The sequence below is a fragment of the Paroedura picta genome, chromosome 8 (genome assembly GCF_049243985.1).
Source record: "Paroedura picta isolate Pp20150507F chromosome 8, Ppicta_v3.0, whole genome shotgun sequence".
Lineage (NCBI taxonomy): Eukaryota > Metazoa > Chordata > Lepidosauria > Squamata > Gekkonidae > Paroedura > Paroedura picta.
This window is the reverse complement of record NC_135376.1, coordinates 72494984-72512397: the sequence shown is the minus strand read 5'-3', so window position 1 is coordinate 72512397 and position 17414 is coordinate 72494984. Positions and strand designations below refer to the sequence as shown.

The following is a 17414-nucleotide window of genomic DNA, read 5'->3' as shown; positions in this document are numbered from 1 at the left end:
GCCACAATAAGGCCTCTTAAAATAATAAAACTAATTAACTATACCCATTGCAGTGACAATACCCCACCCCACAGGCTTCAGTCCAGTGCCTCGGGACACTATGGAGTTAGCCAATCACCTGGCTATGGCTGCGACTGAAGCACTGTGTATGAAGGATGTCAGCTGTTCTATCTTAATTAAGCTTAACAATATGAATGATAGGTGGGGAGTTGTGCTGGTCTGAAGTAGCAGAACAGTTTTCCAGTTGCATCTTTCAGACCAACAAAATTTTAGCTAAGTTTGGAATACATTTAGTAGGATATGTAAATAGCAGCAAATTGGCTGTACAGATAATAAAGAAATTAACAGCAGATGTGATAACTGAGCTTGAGCCCTGTGGTACCTTTAAGACCAATGAAGTTTAATTTCTGGGTATAAGCAAGAGCTGAGTGACTTAGTGAGAAGTTGATATATCTCTATTAAGTCCATTGGAAGTCTCATTGTCCTGTTATAATAACTTGTAATTCATCAATCTCCAGTCTGTTTATGAAATTCCTTTGCAACAGAGCAGCTGGCTTTAGGTCCCCCATTGAGTGGCCTGGGAGGTTGAAATATTCTTCTGGTTTCTCAGTTTTGTGATTCTTTATGTCAGATAGGTGCCAACAATGCCCTTTAGTTCTCTAAATATGGCAAACAGGTCAAATTTTATGCCAATGGATAAATGCGCACATCCATAAACAGACATCTATACATGCTAAGTTACTCAGTTCTTGCTTATATCCAGAAATGAACTTTGTTATCTTGGAAGTGCCACTGGATTCAAACTTCATTCTCACATGTGTTTGTTAATGCATATATTTGTATTGCCTTTCATAGACAGCCTTAATTAAATATCTGCTATGATTGCACAGTTGCTTATGCATCTTGACTCCCCCACCCCTCTCTATCTATTTGCAATGGTTGAAGAAATTTTGTTTCATTGTATCTGAAGAAGTATGCTTGCACATGAAAGCTCATATCTTGAAATAAATTTTGTTCGTCTTAAAGATACCATTGGACTCAGTTTGAATGGTAGTTTTAGAAAACAACCTAAATTTGGATTTGGGTATTATCATAAAGTCAGTTGAGGATAATCTTTTATATTCTTGTGGAGGATTATAAAATGTCTGTTTTTCATGTGAATTTATAGAACAAAGCAATGCTGCATTATGAAAGCTTTTTCACATTTTATTATAAATCCAAAAAATCCTTTTTGGTAAAGCCCTATTTTGGTTTCCTGTTTGCACTTTCACTTCTGCTTTCAGTCTGTTTGGTGTAATTTAGCCAGGTACATGTATAAACACTTGACAGGGATTCAGAATTATTGTTTCATCTATTCCATTCAGAGTGAAATGACAGCTTTTAAATGTGACTAAGAAATCTTCAGTAGTCAGGTTTTCATGTCATTTTTACATATAGTATAAGTCATTCATATTCTACAGTAGTGTTAAAAATACAAGATTTTACTGCTGTCAGAAGCAGCATCTGATCAAAGGACAATGGATAATGGATTAAGTCTAGTGTTTCAGTTTTTTGATGGATCTTCAGTCTGGATTCTTGCAGGCTTTTTTAATGGTTCCTGAGCTCAACTCATCTGTAAAAATATATTGATGGCTTTTTATATAAGTGTACATAGAGTAAGTAACTGGTATATTCTCTTGTCTAGTTCACTAAATTGAATGATAGTTACGGAATTCTAAACTTTATTATAATACCAAATATATTAACTGGCTTTTCTGTATTTCTGGTCTCAAAGTGTATGAAATTATATGTCCACTAAAATGTATCCTGTTACCTATAGTGACCCACCAAAGGCTGCAGGGGCGGACAGTATATAAATGAAATGAATACAAAATTAATAAAACGCCTTTTTATTACTGTCAGAAGATTGTCAGATCCTTGATCAATCACAATACATGGCTGGTGTGTATTGAATGTGGGTCATGAGTTATGCATTAGTGCTCTAGGCTGATGCATGTGTAATATGCAATAGTTGCATAAAAGTGGTTTGAGTCTAAATACCATAACAGTGTGTACTAATTGTGTTTACGGCACTCAAATTCATGATGTGTATACACATCAAGAAGATGCTGCATCTTTATGGGAGGTGCAGGGGAGCCTTTTTTGCTTGTGTGCTGCTGCTGGTTTTCCTCTGGCTTTGATCTAGCTTGGGGTAGTTAGTAGAAGCCAGTGCCCAGAATCTGTTTGCCTCTTGACTTGGTCTTTTCTGATCAGCCCTTTCAGCTTTCTTCACAATGGACTATCAAACAATCATTCACAGACTAGCAAAAAAGTGGCTTATTGGTCTGCTTTGTTTGAGACAATGTTATTGTTTTTTTTTTAAATATAAGTTGATTGTTTAAACATGGCTGCTTTTGGCAAGATTTATTATGCTGTAATGTGTTTGAGAGTGGTACACTGTTGAATAGTGTAGATAAGGTATTGAATAGATGTTTTCATTGTTATAATATTTAACATAGTAGTCAGATAAATGGCAGGTCTGCTGTGTATATGAAACAGCCCATCATACAAAATACTCTTCCGTTTACTTTTAAATGTTTTCTGTTTTCAGATTTTCCCACTTTCAGGTTTTTCAAAAGCAAAAATTGATACATATAATAGTATGCATGCATAGGGTACAGCAGTTTACAGCTCTTCTGTTTTTAGTTTCGGGTGTATTTACAACTTTTGCTAAGTCAGTTATAAATTATGTATTATGTTAAAGTAATATAATAATAATAAAATGAGAAGGTTTAAAAAGTGAGAATTGCATCTGTTTCATTTTTCCCAATATTTCTTTATGGGAGCTCTCTCAAAGCTTGAGAATTTCTGGAAATTTTACATCTCTACGTTTCAATGTCTTTGATGAAACATTGTTACGTTTAATACTGACTCTAAGTTGTATTAATTTTTCCTGTTTTTATAGTTGCACAGTATCCGTTCGAAGACCATAATCCACCACAGCTAGAGCTTATCAAACCTTTTTGTGAAGATCTTGACCTATGGCTTAGTGAAGATGGCAATCATGTTGCAGCAATCCACTGCAAAGCTGGAAAGGGACGAACTGGTGTAATGATTTGTGCATATTTGTTACATCGAGGAAGATTTCAGAAGGCACAAGAAGCCCTAGATTTCTATGGGGAAGTAAGGACCAGAGATAAAAAGGTAAGAGACTCATTCTGCCTCTTGTTTTAGTCTAAAATAGTATGTAGGTTTTGTGGAACCTATTGAATTTTGTGGCATCTTTGTATTATGTTCAGATTGTGAATACACAGAATACCTAAAATCATTTCATCACTTTTCAGACACTTTCTTTCATCTATGTGGTCAGCAACCTCTTTGTAGATAACACTGAGGGGTCTGGGCCTGTTTGGAGCAATGATTCTGAAACTTAAAGAACTTGAGTCTTAGTGCAAAGACCTCACCCTTAGAATTCATCCTTGAACTGTGCATACTTTGCAGGGGAAGAAGTATCCTCCTGATTAGTTTAATTTAGTCCACTGCACTGGCAGCTTTGTTGGTAATTTAACCCAAAGTAATACTTGTACATCGACACATATTGCAATGGGGCCCATGGATTTTCTGCTTCCTGGCATTGAAGACCAAATGCTCCCCAAATACTTTTCTTGGGAGGACTCTGTCCTTAGGATCAGTATTCCAGGAGGAATTTTAGGCCATAGAAGGAAGAGAATGATAAGAAAATTATGTTCCATGGGCAGAAATCCTTTCCTGTCATGAGAAAGTGTTCCATTGGAATTAAGTTAAAGGCATTTTTTCCTGATAACTACATTTATGTGTTAAATATATATATGACTGATTTCTTTACCCAGACGATAGCCCAATTATGGTTAATGTATTAAAACGTCTGTACTTACATTATATCCTGCTTTCCTCTCCAAAGGGGGAACCCATTCCTTCATTTTATCCTAACAACAACTCTATGGCCTCTTATGCACGGCGGCAGCTACTGCGCGCTGCTGCTGTCCCGTTGCGCCGGGCCAGGATGCCCCGCCGTTCCCCATGTATGCACGGGGGTGGGGCATGCTGGGCTGCCCCGTCTTAGCGCGCGGGTGGGCTGTACACCGGGGCTAGAAGGTAAGCTGGCATGGCAGGGTCAGGGGGGGGTTGGACAGCTCAGGGAGGGAGTGGGGGGCCCAGGCCCCCTCTGCAAGTCCAGGTGGGGGCAGGGGCCCGCAGGGGCGCACGGTGTCCCTGCAGGGACACCGTAGGGTCGGGGCTGGGCGGGCCGACAAGCCTGGCGCCGGCGATTATGCACAGCGCTGGCCCGCCGCAGCCCTGGCTTACCCAGGAAGCTGTGGAAGATCCCGCAGTCGCTTACCGCGGGCCTTCCGTAGCCCTGGGCCGGGAGGTGTCTGCACTGGCGGCGGCAGCAGCGAGCGTTATCTGTGATTTTAACCGAAGTGCTTCTGCCGCCAGTGCGGGCATTCTGGCCCATGCATAAGAGGCCTATGAGATATCAATCACACACATTCAGTCTACCGTAAGGTTACTCAGCAAGCTTCTATGGCAGAGTGGGTCTCTCAGATCCTATAACTACTACACCACAGTGGAGCATAAGGGATACATTTTCTGCTTCCTTTGGTCTTCTCCCAACAGCTGTAATGGCAAGACAGTGCTTTGAAAGGATATGCATACTTGCTTCTGTTTTCAATCTGAACTGATTGAGCGGTACGTGTAAACTTTTAGAGTATGAGCATCAAGAATGATAGCATTAGGATCTGGACCTCTTATGTACTTCAGTTATTCCTCTAATTACTCAAGTACTTATGGCAACCTTTCTGGGGAAGAGAGGCAGGTAGAAATTGGACAAAAAGGGTGAACAGAGGACAATTGATGCCATCAGGCAAATCGTCTTCTTAATCCTTCCTTTAAAAAGTTGATTTAACAGCAGAAATGTTGCACTCCAAAGAACAATGCCCTGAGAAAAAGACAAGTTCTGACACTTTTACCTATTTTACCTATTCTTGAAAGGCAAGGTCTCATTACTAAGAAGGGACTGAACTTCAGAAATTGAAAGTTCAAGGTTGTCATGACTACAGAGACACAGTAAATAACAAATACAGTAGCAATGGTTCATATGGACTATGTTCTCTTATAAAAGTAGAGAAATCACAGTTTCAAATCATTCTCTTTTGGGGTTATTCTTAATTGATTTGGAGCTGGGAACTGTTCTGGTACTGATCTCGGGAACCAATATTAGTAGGTGTGCTGAAACAAAGCACAAAGTCTGAGAAGTCATGATATCAGAGGCATGCAACAACTAGGTAAAAAGACCTATTATGATCAATGTTGTGTTCATCCCTGAAGCATTCTTCTTTAGCAACTTGCTGCCATACCTATAACAAGGATAGCTGCACCATAGATGCTTGGCCAGGTAAATGGAAAGGAAGATTTTCTACAAAAAGATACCATAAAAATCAACTAGAGCACTTTTTTAGGGAGGAGGAAGCCCTAAAAAAGAAAGAGGAAAACTGAAGTTCCATGAAGTATAAAATTCTACAAAGAAAAATGTTGATAATCACTACAGTAGTTGAAGGACAATTAAATAACACACACCTCATTCTTCAAGGAATACTCACTAGATACAATTTTCCCCTTTAGAGAAGAGAAATTTCTGAATGTAATATTGTCTACAAACACAGGACTTGTGCATGTCCATATAAATGCAAAGTTAAAAGGGCTGTTTTGCCCTGCAGTTCAGTTCCAATACTTTTCAAACCAAGTAAAACCTAGATGCCCTTGGCACCATAGAGCAGGGTTTCTTGGTGCAAATTAATTAATTTTTAAATATTTTTTAAATTTGTTAAACATTCATCAGTCAATATGACCATATATGTTCATATTGACCCCTGCACTCCCAAAATGGCCAATGATGACATCAATGACTCCATGAATGCTGCAAAATTGGGCATGTCTGAAGCCCCAAAATCATATTTGACCATCACAGGACCTTTGTTAGGACTAATGCTGGGATGGGATGCCCTCAGATAGAGGTCTTTCACATCACGTCCTATCTGGTCCTTTTAACTGAAGATGCTGGGAATTAAACCTGGGACTTTCGGCATACATTGAGCTACGGCCTCTTCCATATACCTTGTGCTTTGGTCTGCAGTATTTACCTCTTAACTAAAATGAGATTAATATAATATTTTTCCTTTAATTGTCTTCCAATTTGCTTTAAAACTAAGACGCGATCTCTCCTGTGCTGTTTCCTCATTACCAGAATGATACTGAGTGAATTTGGTGCATTTTAGAGGCTCAGAAAGTGATAGCTTTCCATGCAAATTATGTAATGCTGACTCTAAAATTAGAGTGTTACATTATGAAGCCTTCTGCTTTGAATTGTTTCAACAATCAAACTCTAGTGTGAGCCAGAATCACCTTTGTCATGTGGAACGCCAGTCTACCATTCTACTGCTGTAATAAATATTTATTTTGCCTTTCCAAGTGGGCTTCTGATTCTGGAGCTATGCAGAACAGTTATCGAATCACAGCTATCCACCTGTACAGTTCTAATTGTAACTCAGCGGTCCGCAACCCGGCTGCCGTGGACCGCTGTACCAGAGTGGGGGGAGAGGACGGCCCGGGGCACCGCGCACGTGCGGCGCAAATGTGCACACACAGCAGCGCTGCACATACGCAAAACTGCCGCGCATGCGCGTTTGTGGTCCCACCGGACGCAAACACACATGCACGGCAGTCCGCGCATGCGCGTTTGCGCCACCGCCGCTTCCCCTCCCCGCCCCTCCAGGCCACCAGCAAATGGGCCGCCAAAGCAGCCGATTAGCTTGCAGCCCGACAAGCTTCTCTCCCCCCCCCTCCCGAAGCAAGAAGCTTGCCGGGCCGCAAGCTAATCGGCCGCTTCGGCGGCCCATTTGCTTGCGGCCTGGCGAGCTTCTCGCTGTGGCGGGAAGAGGGAGCCGCAGCCTGGCGCCGAGGCCTTCACGGGCCAGGGGTTGGGGACCACTCCTTTAACTGACATTAACTAGCTTTTTGTACAACCAAGCAACTTCTTGTTGCGGAGTGCAGCCGGGGAGGACAAGGAGGAGCCACAGCCCGGTACCGACTGATCTACGGACTGGTACTGGTCCCCGGACCGGGGGTTGGGGACCACTGCACTAGAGGACTTGGGGAACAAGGGAAATGTTCAGGAAAAATCAGGTTTTTCTTCTTTGAGTTTCTTTGAGTTTTCACAAAGCATTCAGCCCCATGTGAGACTTGTATATGGTAACAGGCCTTTTCTTGAATATGTTTTGTGGCATAACTGTTAAAACTAGTTTGCTTTCTGGCCTTGTTGAAATTGTACTTAATTAGTCTGTAATTCACTCTAAGTATAATTAGCAAGTATTTAGGGATCATTGATCTCTGGATATGAATTGTTCTTTAAAGTCCTTGGCATAATTAGAAAATAACAGCTAGCAAAGTCACTTAATTTCCTATTTATTTAATAAGAGACATAAGCATAGGTCACTTTATCGCAACTAGAGTACTATGGAAGATAATTTTCTTTTGGAAATTGTCATCCTATTGTTCTGCGTTACTGTTCCAAATATTATTTGAATTTTCATGGGCTCCACTTTTCAGCATGTTTCTGTGCTGGCTGGTATCTATAGTTCGAGTTCAGAAGAGCAAAGGTTTCCTATTCATGGGGCTTAGACAAAATTTTCCCATTCATTTTCCCCCCTGAGCATAGAGTAGCAGCAAAAAGTGGCCTCTGAGTGTTCGGCATAAAGGCCCAAAATTTTCAAGTTACTGTGGAAAGAAGAATATTAAGACAACATGTTGATTCCATACATTCTCCCATCACCATCTGATACACCTGTAGTCTGGGCATAATAATTTACAAGGTCATCAGAATGCAATAGAACTTATCTGGCCTATACTACAGCACCAGTCTGTCCATTCCTAGATTTGGGGGCTGTTTGCTTACTTTACATAGGCACAGAAGAAACTATTCCCCTCGATGAAATGCAATTGAGGTATGTTCTTTCTATGAATCTGAACAGCTGTTTTTTGTACTTGCTTTTTACTACCCAAAGGAGTTTCAGAGTGGTTTACAATCACCTACCCTTCCTCTACCCGCAACAAACAGCCAGTAAGATAGGGGAGGCTGGGAGAACTCTTGGAGCATTGTGACTGGGCCAAGGTCAGCTGGCTGCATTTGAAAGAGTGAGGAATCAAACCCGGTTCTCCAGATTGGAGGCAGCCGCTGTTAACCACTATACCAAACTGGTACTGTAAAGGGGAAGGATGTCTTAATTCTCATTCTGTACTGCTTGAACAAGTATAAATATCCACAGGCTTTGAATGTGGTGTTGGAGACATCTAGACTGATTGTTATGCCTCATTTCCAAGATTAAGAGTATAAGAGCCTTTCTAGATTAAACCAGTGGTCTAGTGGCTAGCCTGTCACATGCAGGGCCAACAACAGGGCATAGAGGTTGAGACTAGGGTTGTGTGTGGCAGTGTCCGAATCTGCCATTCAGGCCGACGCAGCCAGCGCCGTGCGGGGGGGTGAGTTGTGCGTGTGTGTGCCAAGTTGCGCACCAGCATCCGCACCTCCCTTCCCCTCCCGTGGCACAGCGCAGTGCTGGGTGCATCGGCCTGGATCGGCCAATTCGTACGCCGCTGCACACAACCCTAGTTGAGACCTTCCTCTGATATTGCCTCCGGGGACAGGTATTCAAAGTTTGACTGGCTCTGGATGTAACCGTGGTTAATGGCCACTGAGAGACCTGTCCTTCATGAAATCCCCTTTTAAAGATGTCTGTGCCTGAGGCCATTACTATGTCCTCGGGTAGTGAATTTAATCATTTAATCAAAGTAGTATTTTGGTCCATCCTGAATCATCAGCTTAATTGAATTCCCTTGAGTTAAAATACATTGGGAGAGGGAGAAAAAGTTCCCTTTCCATTCCCTCTTTAGTGGTGGAAAGTACCATCAAATCTCAGTTGACATGCTTAGAGGTTATTTGCCTCTGACTGCCTCTATGGCAGTGGTTCTCATACTGGGGGTCGGGACCCCTTTGGGGATCAAACAACCATTTCACAGGGATTGTGGCAGGGTGAGCAGCTTGGCTGGGGGGCAGGGGTGCCACCACTGTTGCCACTCCTCCTGAAGGCACCTGCCAAATTATATACAATTTATAACCAATTTATGTACAATCATGAACAATGGATCTTCATGGTCAGTTTCGGTTTAATTTCTGTGAAAGAACACTTGCATGATTTTATGGTTGGGGGTCACCACAACATGAGGAACTGTATTAAAGGGTCGTGGCATTAGGAAGGTTGAGAACCACTTGATGGTGGCCTGAAGTTCCTTGGTAGTTTTCTGTCCAAGTACTAATTCAGTCCGACACTGCTTTGCTTCTGAGATTTTATGAGAGTAGGCTAGTCTGAGCTGTCCAGTTCAGGGCCCATTTCCCTCTGGCTAGTTTTTTAAACCTCTGTCATGTGCCTCCATAGAGTTTCAAAACAAGAGACGTTCAGAGATGGTTTGTCATAGCCTGCCTCTGAGTGGCAACCCTGGACTTCCATGATGGTCTTCCATCCAAAGACAAAAGCCCTTGTTAATTGCTGAAATTGGAGCTGCACCAAAGCGGCCTTTTGAAGATGAGGGAATGAAGATAGCTTCCATGAATCCCCAGAAACAAGATATTTGTTAACGGGACAGCTGTCGTAAAACCACAGAAACGGGATGGGGGGAGATCATGTGGCATTTGGGGCTGTTGGAGCAGGGAAGAATCACTCTGCAAGTGGAAATCTTTGCATCTGTTGAAATCCTAGGTTGCATTGAAGCCAATATAGAATCATAGAATCATAGAGTTGGAAGGGGCCATACAGGCCATCTAGTCCAACCCCCTGCTCAACGCAGGATCAGCCCTAAGCATCCTAAAGCGTCCAAGAAAAGTGTGTATCCAACCTTTGCTTGAAGACTGAATATATTTATCTGTGTCTTCCTGAACAAGAAAGAGAAACTCTGGTGTGCTGGCTTGTGTTCCATATATTATTTATTTATTTGTGTTATTCATTGTCTGCCTTTCCCAGGGGGACTGAAGGCAGATTAATATCTGAATGTTGATAATCTGACTATGTGGCTGGTGTGCACAGTGTTCTTGCTGGTGACCTCAGTAGGTTAGGTCACCAGATGAATGATTGGTATTTAAATCTGTGTTGCCCGATGCTTGTCTCTTTGCTTAAAGATCTTCCACAAATTGTCCTTTTGAAGATGAGACTTTATTACAGATCTTGTTTCTGTTGTGAGCACATTCCTATCCTTTTCTGCATCATTTTCTGGTGGTTCAGCTTCTACGATGGACACCCAGATACTTCCATAAATCTCAGTCCCTGTTAGTTGCTTACAGCAGTTAGACTATTTTCCCCATTCATGCAGTTCTTGTCCTATTAGTGAAGGCTTTAGAACCTCGATAATAACATACATTCTTGCATTTGTGGGGCCCTTTCCTGTCTGAAATAACTTGCTGTTGAACTGAAATGCAGGAGAGATTCAGACTGTTCATAAACTCAGTGAACAGATTTATTTATTTGTATCTTGATATCTGAACAGAACTACCTGTATTTGATCTGTGCAAATGTAATTACAAGTGGCTTAGCATGTTGTGCCTTGGGTCCCAAGTCTAATATTACATGAACAAAGTTACTTTCTGTGCTACTTTCAGTAATGCTGATTTCCATGTGCAACAGGTGCTGTCATGATTGAGGTGGGTAGCTGTGTTGGTCTGAAGCAATAGAACCAAGCTTGAGTCCACTGGCACCTTTAAGATCAACAAAGTGTAATTTGTATCCCTTTATCCTTTGATCCTGTCTTGATTTTTTTCACATACCAGTTACCCATCTTAACTTTTTAGAGTATAATTGCAATCTGTTACTCATTAAAAGATCTTGACATTTGTGGAGATACTGGTGAAAGGGGACAAAGCACTTAACTATCCAGATTCAGCTTGAGGAAACACAGAACAATCATGATATTTGATACATACAAATGTCTTCATTATCGTAACACTTCACAATCCAAGTTGTTATATTTTCTTTCTCTTGAGAGTGGTCTCTTCAGCTTTTCCTCTTTTCCTCCCCTGGCAGACTCTACCCTGGAAAACTGGTCCAGCTGTGCCCTGTAGCACAATTGTAACTTTTTTCAGGTTCACAGAAACATCTGTCTTGTCTGATCATTGCTCAGTTGAGAATTAGAGATATTGATAAAGTCTTAATTATTACTCATACTCTGAATATACGTGTTTCTCTAACATATATACTTTGGCATCCTTGTATAAAAGTATTGGCTAAGCTGCTTTGCAAACTGCAAGGGGGTTGCTTTAACAGCATGGACATTGGGGATAAATGGAACTTCTGAATATACAAAGGCTTTTCTGTATGTGTCTGTGGGGGGTACATTTTACACCCAGATCTATGCGTCAAAGTGAAACCTGATGTGAATTAAACTTCTGCATACATCTTGAATAACTGACTACTTAAATCACTGTGGGTATATAGGAGATTCAGTCCCAATTGAGTCACTGCAGACTTGGATTCCTGATCCATTGTTACTTTCTGTGTCATCCTGGTGGTCAAAGGCAGCCTTTCTCAACTGTTTTGAGAAACCCCTGAAACATTATTCAGACTTCAAGAGACCTCAGAAGTGGCCTGATGGTGCAGCATATGTGCCCGCACCCACCCTAGGCCCCTCCCCTTCCCACCTCCTTCAGGCCCATCATTGGCCATTGGGGGGAGGGGTTGATGTGACCATATATGGTCATATCATCTGATAAATGTGAATATTTTTTTAAAAAATATAAAAATTAACTAATTCCCATCCATTCAGGAAACTCCTCCAGGGTCATCAAGAAATCCCAGGGTTTACAAAACCTTGTCTAAAGTAATCTACATTGCTGTCTTTGAAGCTCTAGTAGCGTTTTTGTTGTTGTTGTTGTTGTTGTTTTTAAGAAAAATGTTGGCACATTCCCGGCAAATAAAATTTCTTCTTATACATCCAGAAAACTCTGAAGGAGCAAGGTGAAACTCTGAAACAAAGAAAAAAAATCAAGATGTAGCAAGGTGATAGTTTGTATGGACACCCCTTCCAAAGATGTGGCACTTTTGTAATCAATTGAAATTAATGTCATAGTGCTTCTTGTTGTTGGCTGTTTGGCTACATAGTTGCCAAAGTGTTTCTGAATAGTTCAGTATGTTGATACTATTTTATCTGAAACATTAAAAAAAAATCTCCACAATGAGGCCTTCAGGGTTTTTTGTTTTCAAGTGGCAGCTGACATACGGTGACTGTAGGTTCTTCAAGGCAGGAAAAGTTCAGATATTTTAACATTGCCTGGCTTTCTGTTGCAACCCTGAGTTTCCTAGGTGGTCTCCCATCCCAATACTGACCAAGGCCAACTCTGCTTGGCTTGCAAAATCTGGTGAGATTGGGTTAGCCTGGGTTATCCATGTCAGGGTGTGCTTGGATATATGTTTCTGATAACCTGAGGATGGGGGTTGTGGTAGGGGTTAAACATTTGCATTGAAAACTGAAGCAATGTATTTGAATTGAAATATTTGGGTTTTGTCAGCATCTAAAAATATGGTCATGCCACTAGCTCTTCTTCTCTCCACTTGTCTGAAATAGCTTGAAAAGCAATGTCTTTGAATAATATTGACCTGGGGAACAGTTATATGGTTATTGATATTTGTTTCAACAGCTGTTGGATAACTAAAGTTTTACTAGGGCTTTCCATGACTCACTCCACATAATCAGTGTTGGTTTCTTTGTTTTGGACTCTGTATAGACACATTTTGTACTTCCTGCATGTGGGCAGATAGTCCTTCAGAACATTAAACAGGAATCCAGTGGAACCTTAAAGTCTAACAAAATTTATTCTAACAAGCTTTTGTGAATCAGAGTTGATATCATAAGATGCGTGGCACATTAATCCAAAACAGTTGAATTTATACTTGATGTTTAGGTACTTCCAACAATTCTCTCCAGTGGAGGACATAAAGCTACATACATAGAATCATAGAGTTGGAAGGGGCCACACAGGCCATCTAGTCCAACCCCCTGCTCAATGCAGGATCAGCCCAAAGCATCCAAGAAAAGTGTGTATCCAACCTTTGTTTGAAGACTGCTAGTGAAGGAGAGCTCACCACCTCCTTAGGCAGCCTATTCCACTGCTGTACTACTCTGACTGTGAACATTTTTTTCCTGGTATCTAACCTATATAGTTGTACTTGTAGTTTAAACCCATTACTGCGCGTCCTTTCCTCTGCAGCCAACAGAAACAGCATCCTGCCCTCCTCTAAGTAACAACCTTTCAAATACTTAAAGAGGGCTATCATGTCCCCATACACCATACTTCTTTCTCCATACACCATAATTCTTTCCACAACTTTATTCTCTCAGCAACCCTGTGATGTAAGTTAGGCTCAGAATTGGGGGGAACCAATTCACAATTCTAAATTTGTCATGATTTGACTGGCTTGTGCCCCCCCCCCCCCCATGAGGTTCTGGGGAGATTTCTGCATTGGACATTTCTAGGACTGTTATCAGGTTTGAGCTATTTTAAATGTAGCAGCTGAGTAGGGCAGTCCATCCCATCAGCATTTAGGGTTGCTTTCCTCTCCAAATGGAGGTGGGGAGTGAAATGGATCATTGAAATGGCCGCCAGTCATTTCAGTGATTGATTTTGCTTCCCTCACATGGAAGCGGGAGGGAGCAAAATGCATCAGTGATATGGCTAGCAGCCATTTAAACTTTCTGTTTCACACCCCATTCCAAGTAGGGGAAGTGAAATGGACAAGCCTAACAGTGGACAGGCATACCCACCCCACTTTTGGGCTGAAATGACTGGTAGCCAACTATTTCAGCTTAACAGCAGGACAAGTGCATTTCAGCAATTCATTTCACTTCCTCCTCCCCCACTTCTAAGTGGGGAGAAGCTAAATGGACTGGCCTGAGCCAGCTGATTTGTTTCAAGGCTTTTTGGTGAACTCCAAACTGAACCAGAATTTTCTGGTTTATGCCCATCCCTGTCTCTGAAGTTCAAACAGCAGAAAAGAAAGTGGGTTGGAAAGAAGTTACAAAGGAACGCCAGTATGAAACAGGAACCAATCAAAGAGTAATCAGTTTAGTAAGAACTTCTCCCAACTGTTGATAGAAAGGCAGGGTAGAATTAACATAAAATCTAAAATTCAGTGCCAGACATATTAAACAGATTTAGTAGGGTGGTACAGAAGCACAGATAAATTAACATCTGTAAAGGGAAGATCATGCTGAAATATTAACACCTATAATGATTGAGGAAACTGAGTTTTTAATTCAAGCCAGAGAAATAATTTTGCTGCTTAAGGTTAACACACCCATTCAGTGTACTTGTCATAGAAAGCACTTCTGAACATTCTAGAGCGAAGTTACTTTTTTAGTACCACCATCTCAATCTCAAAGAGAGGGGTGTTGCAGATCATGCCTTCCAATTCATTTTTTTAACCATCACAGGAGCAACATTGTCCAGAACTTTATTGAAGTCATGAACTCTTCTCACTGTTTTCAATTTAGCAGGTGTTTCACTCAGAGTCCATATGCTTCTGGCACAGCAAGCTTCTAACATGTTTATAATATTGCAGCAAATGGACTTCTATAGACAGACATGACTGCTGCATTTGTTACTTAGAGGAGTTATAAAATTTATCAAGACAAGATGCATTCATGCTGTCAAAACTGTACTAAAACTAGCTGTAACCTGCCCTTGACTTAGCTATTCTCTGGACATATGCTCTTCTTAAACAGTGATCTTCATAAACCAATCTGCTGTGCCTTGGTTCCCTGTACTATTAAGGTTTGAATTTCAGAGGGACTCTGTGCAATGGAGCTAACTGCTCCTAGGTAACAGCATAACAGGTATGGTACTGATGAAGACACTGAATGTTGTCCTGCTAGTTCCCCCACCTCCTACAGCTATGCTAGCAGGATTCAGGTGTCTTGCTAAGTCCTAAGAATGCCTTCTGTAGATTGCATATAGTATATTTAGATTCTGTCTCTGAGAGGGACCAGCTCTGTGAGGTTAGCCCTATTCCATTTCATACCCAGAACTATAAAGCATGTTTACCATGATTCTAATCCCTATATTGATTGATCCATATACTTCCTCATGTTCTGAGGATCCAAGACTCTACCCTCCATGGTTGATTACATGGCTGCATCTTTGAGCTTAGACATTTAAAAAACTCCAGTCCTCATGGATCCAGAATTCCAGGTAATGGACTTGGAGTATCACACTACAGTATATTAGCAGCTCTTCTTCAGGTGACTAAACATTTATTAGGGAAACTACCATGCCACCCCGATCCAGAAAGTTGGAGACCATGTACATGTACACCAGGAGGCTTCCTTCTCTCTCTTTTCCATTGTTGATGAACTGTCTCAGGGGAAGTGAGAGTAGTATATTTTGTACCCGTGGAGATGAGCAAAAGCAATCTCTTCCCAATGTACCATCTTCCCTGTAATCTGGCCAGAGTGTAAGAATGATGCACTGTGCCTTGTTAAGCAGATCAGTACATTGCATGATTTTTGTGGTCTGTGGTTCTAAAACAATGGTGATCTTGATTTCCCTTGAGACATGCTTGGCTTTGTGCTACCACCCTCATCTGTTAAATCAGTGCCAGAATTAAGTACCTCCCCTGAACTAGGCGGGTCTGTTCAGCAATACAGTATGTAATTCAATTAAGTGATGTTCAAACATTGAAATCAGCCAACTCCATGGGTGCCCCAAATAATTCAAAGATGGAATCATTCCTCTTGCTTAACTAATGTTCTGTGTTCTTTGTGCAGATCATTCTCCTCTTTGTTGAGCATTCAAATTTTAATATCATTGCCTAGTGTAAGCAATATAATTTATGTAACTTCCCTCTTCTGGAGTCTTTAGATGCTCTTTTGCAAGCCAGATCTTCTTTGCAAACTTAACTAAAAAAGAGTTCAATAGAAATTTGTCCCATTGTCTCAGAAATAAATTTAATATTTCAAACCACCATAAACCTGCTTTTCTTCCAAAATACTGGAATCTGAGGCAGGTAACAACCATAAAATCAGTATAATGAAACATAATTCCAAGGAGAGAAGAATTAAAATAACCAGTAGATCAAAGTTCAGTCAAGACTGCCTTTCAAGGGATACACAGAACAAATCTTGAGGACTCAAAGGCCTTTCTTATGTTCACAAAAGTATGAATGGGTAGCAGCAGGAATACTCCACTGGGAAAAAGAATAGATATTGCTGCTCCGAAAACCTGCTGAATGGGGTTATATTCCTGCTGTTTCACTTTATCTTAGAGGGATGAAGGCTTATACTATACACTGGTTCATAACAATCAAATTTATCTTATTTACCAAATGTTTTTGAGGTTGCATTCTATACAGTGTTGGGTTGGGACTCAAATAGGGACCCCTGCCAGGTCAGCCTGTGGCATAATAGGACCTTGGGAGTAGAGTTTCTCTTCTGGCTTTGGATGACCTAACTGCTTTTTAGCACTTGATCCAATGAGTCAGTTGCCAAGTCTTGACCAACTTGGTAGCATGTGAGGAACCATCCTTGGCTGAATTTGGCTCTCTTGCTTGTTTCACCTATTTTGACATCCTGGAACTCTTTTGACTTGCTTTTCTTCATTGACTGTTGCAGTTTTGACTGCTTATTCCAGTGATTCCCAAGTGAGCACTACCGCCCCCTGGTGGGTGCTGCAGCGATCCAGGGGGGCGGTGATGGGCCACAGGTGCATTTGGGGGTGATGAATAACTGTAAGGGGGCGGTGAAAGCATAAAAAAAGAAGAGAAGATTTACAAAAATTGATTTATGTATTCCGCTCATAATGCTTAATTTTTCTTTGAACAACGTACTGGATGTTAGCTTGGTTTCAGCATACTCCCTCACTTGCATTGAGATATGTGCAATCGTGCACTGCTATTGTTCATGCGGTGCCACTGAATTGCCATTCCAAAATACGTGAGTACTACGAGCATTGCTGCGGGCAACTGCCACTCGTGCGATTGGTCAATCGCAAGGCCAAAGTCTGGAACTGCAGCGGCAGTACTACCAGCAGATTTTGGAGCACGCTATGAATCAGGAGATTTCCCGTAATTATTAGGGTAAAATTACAGCGTAATATAACTCTTAAGTTAGATTGTTGTGATATTGTACAAGTTAAAGTTAACTAACAAATTGTGCGACTATAATTGGTGAGTATTATTTATTTTGTAATAATTATATGCGCTTTACAAACCTTTTCGCACCGAAGAATGAGACAGTATCGTTCCGCACTTTCAATTCTCTCCGCCGAAGAGCGAAACTGTCTCGCTCTGAATTTTTGAATCATTTTT

The 17414-nt window shown here is 41.3% G+C and overlaps 1 protein-coding gene across 1 annotated transcript in view; it reads left to right on the top strand.

Moving 5' to 3' along the window:
* PTEN (phosphatase and tensin homolog) overlaps nt 1-17414 on the top strand; it is a 72230-nt gene that overhangs the window by 36579 nt on the left and 18237 nt on the right. The window contains exon 5 of the mRNA XM_077350374.1: nt 2945-3183. Coding sequence (XP_077206489.1) covers nt 2945-3183 — 239 coding nt within the window. The remainder of the gene's footprint in view (nt 1-2944; nt 3184-17414) is intronic.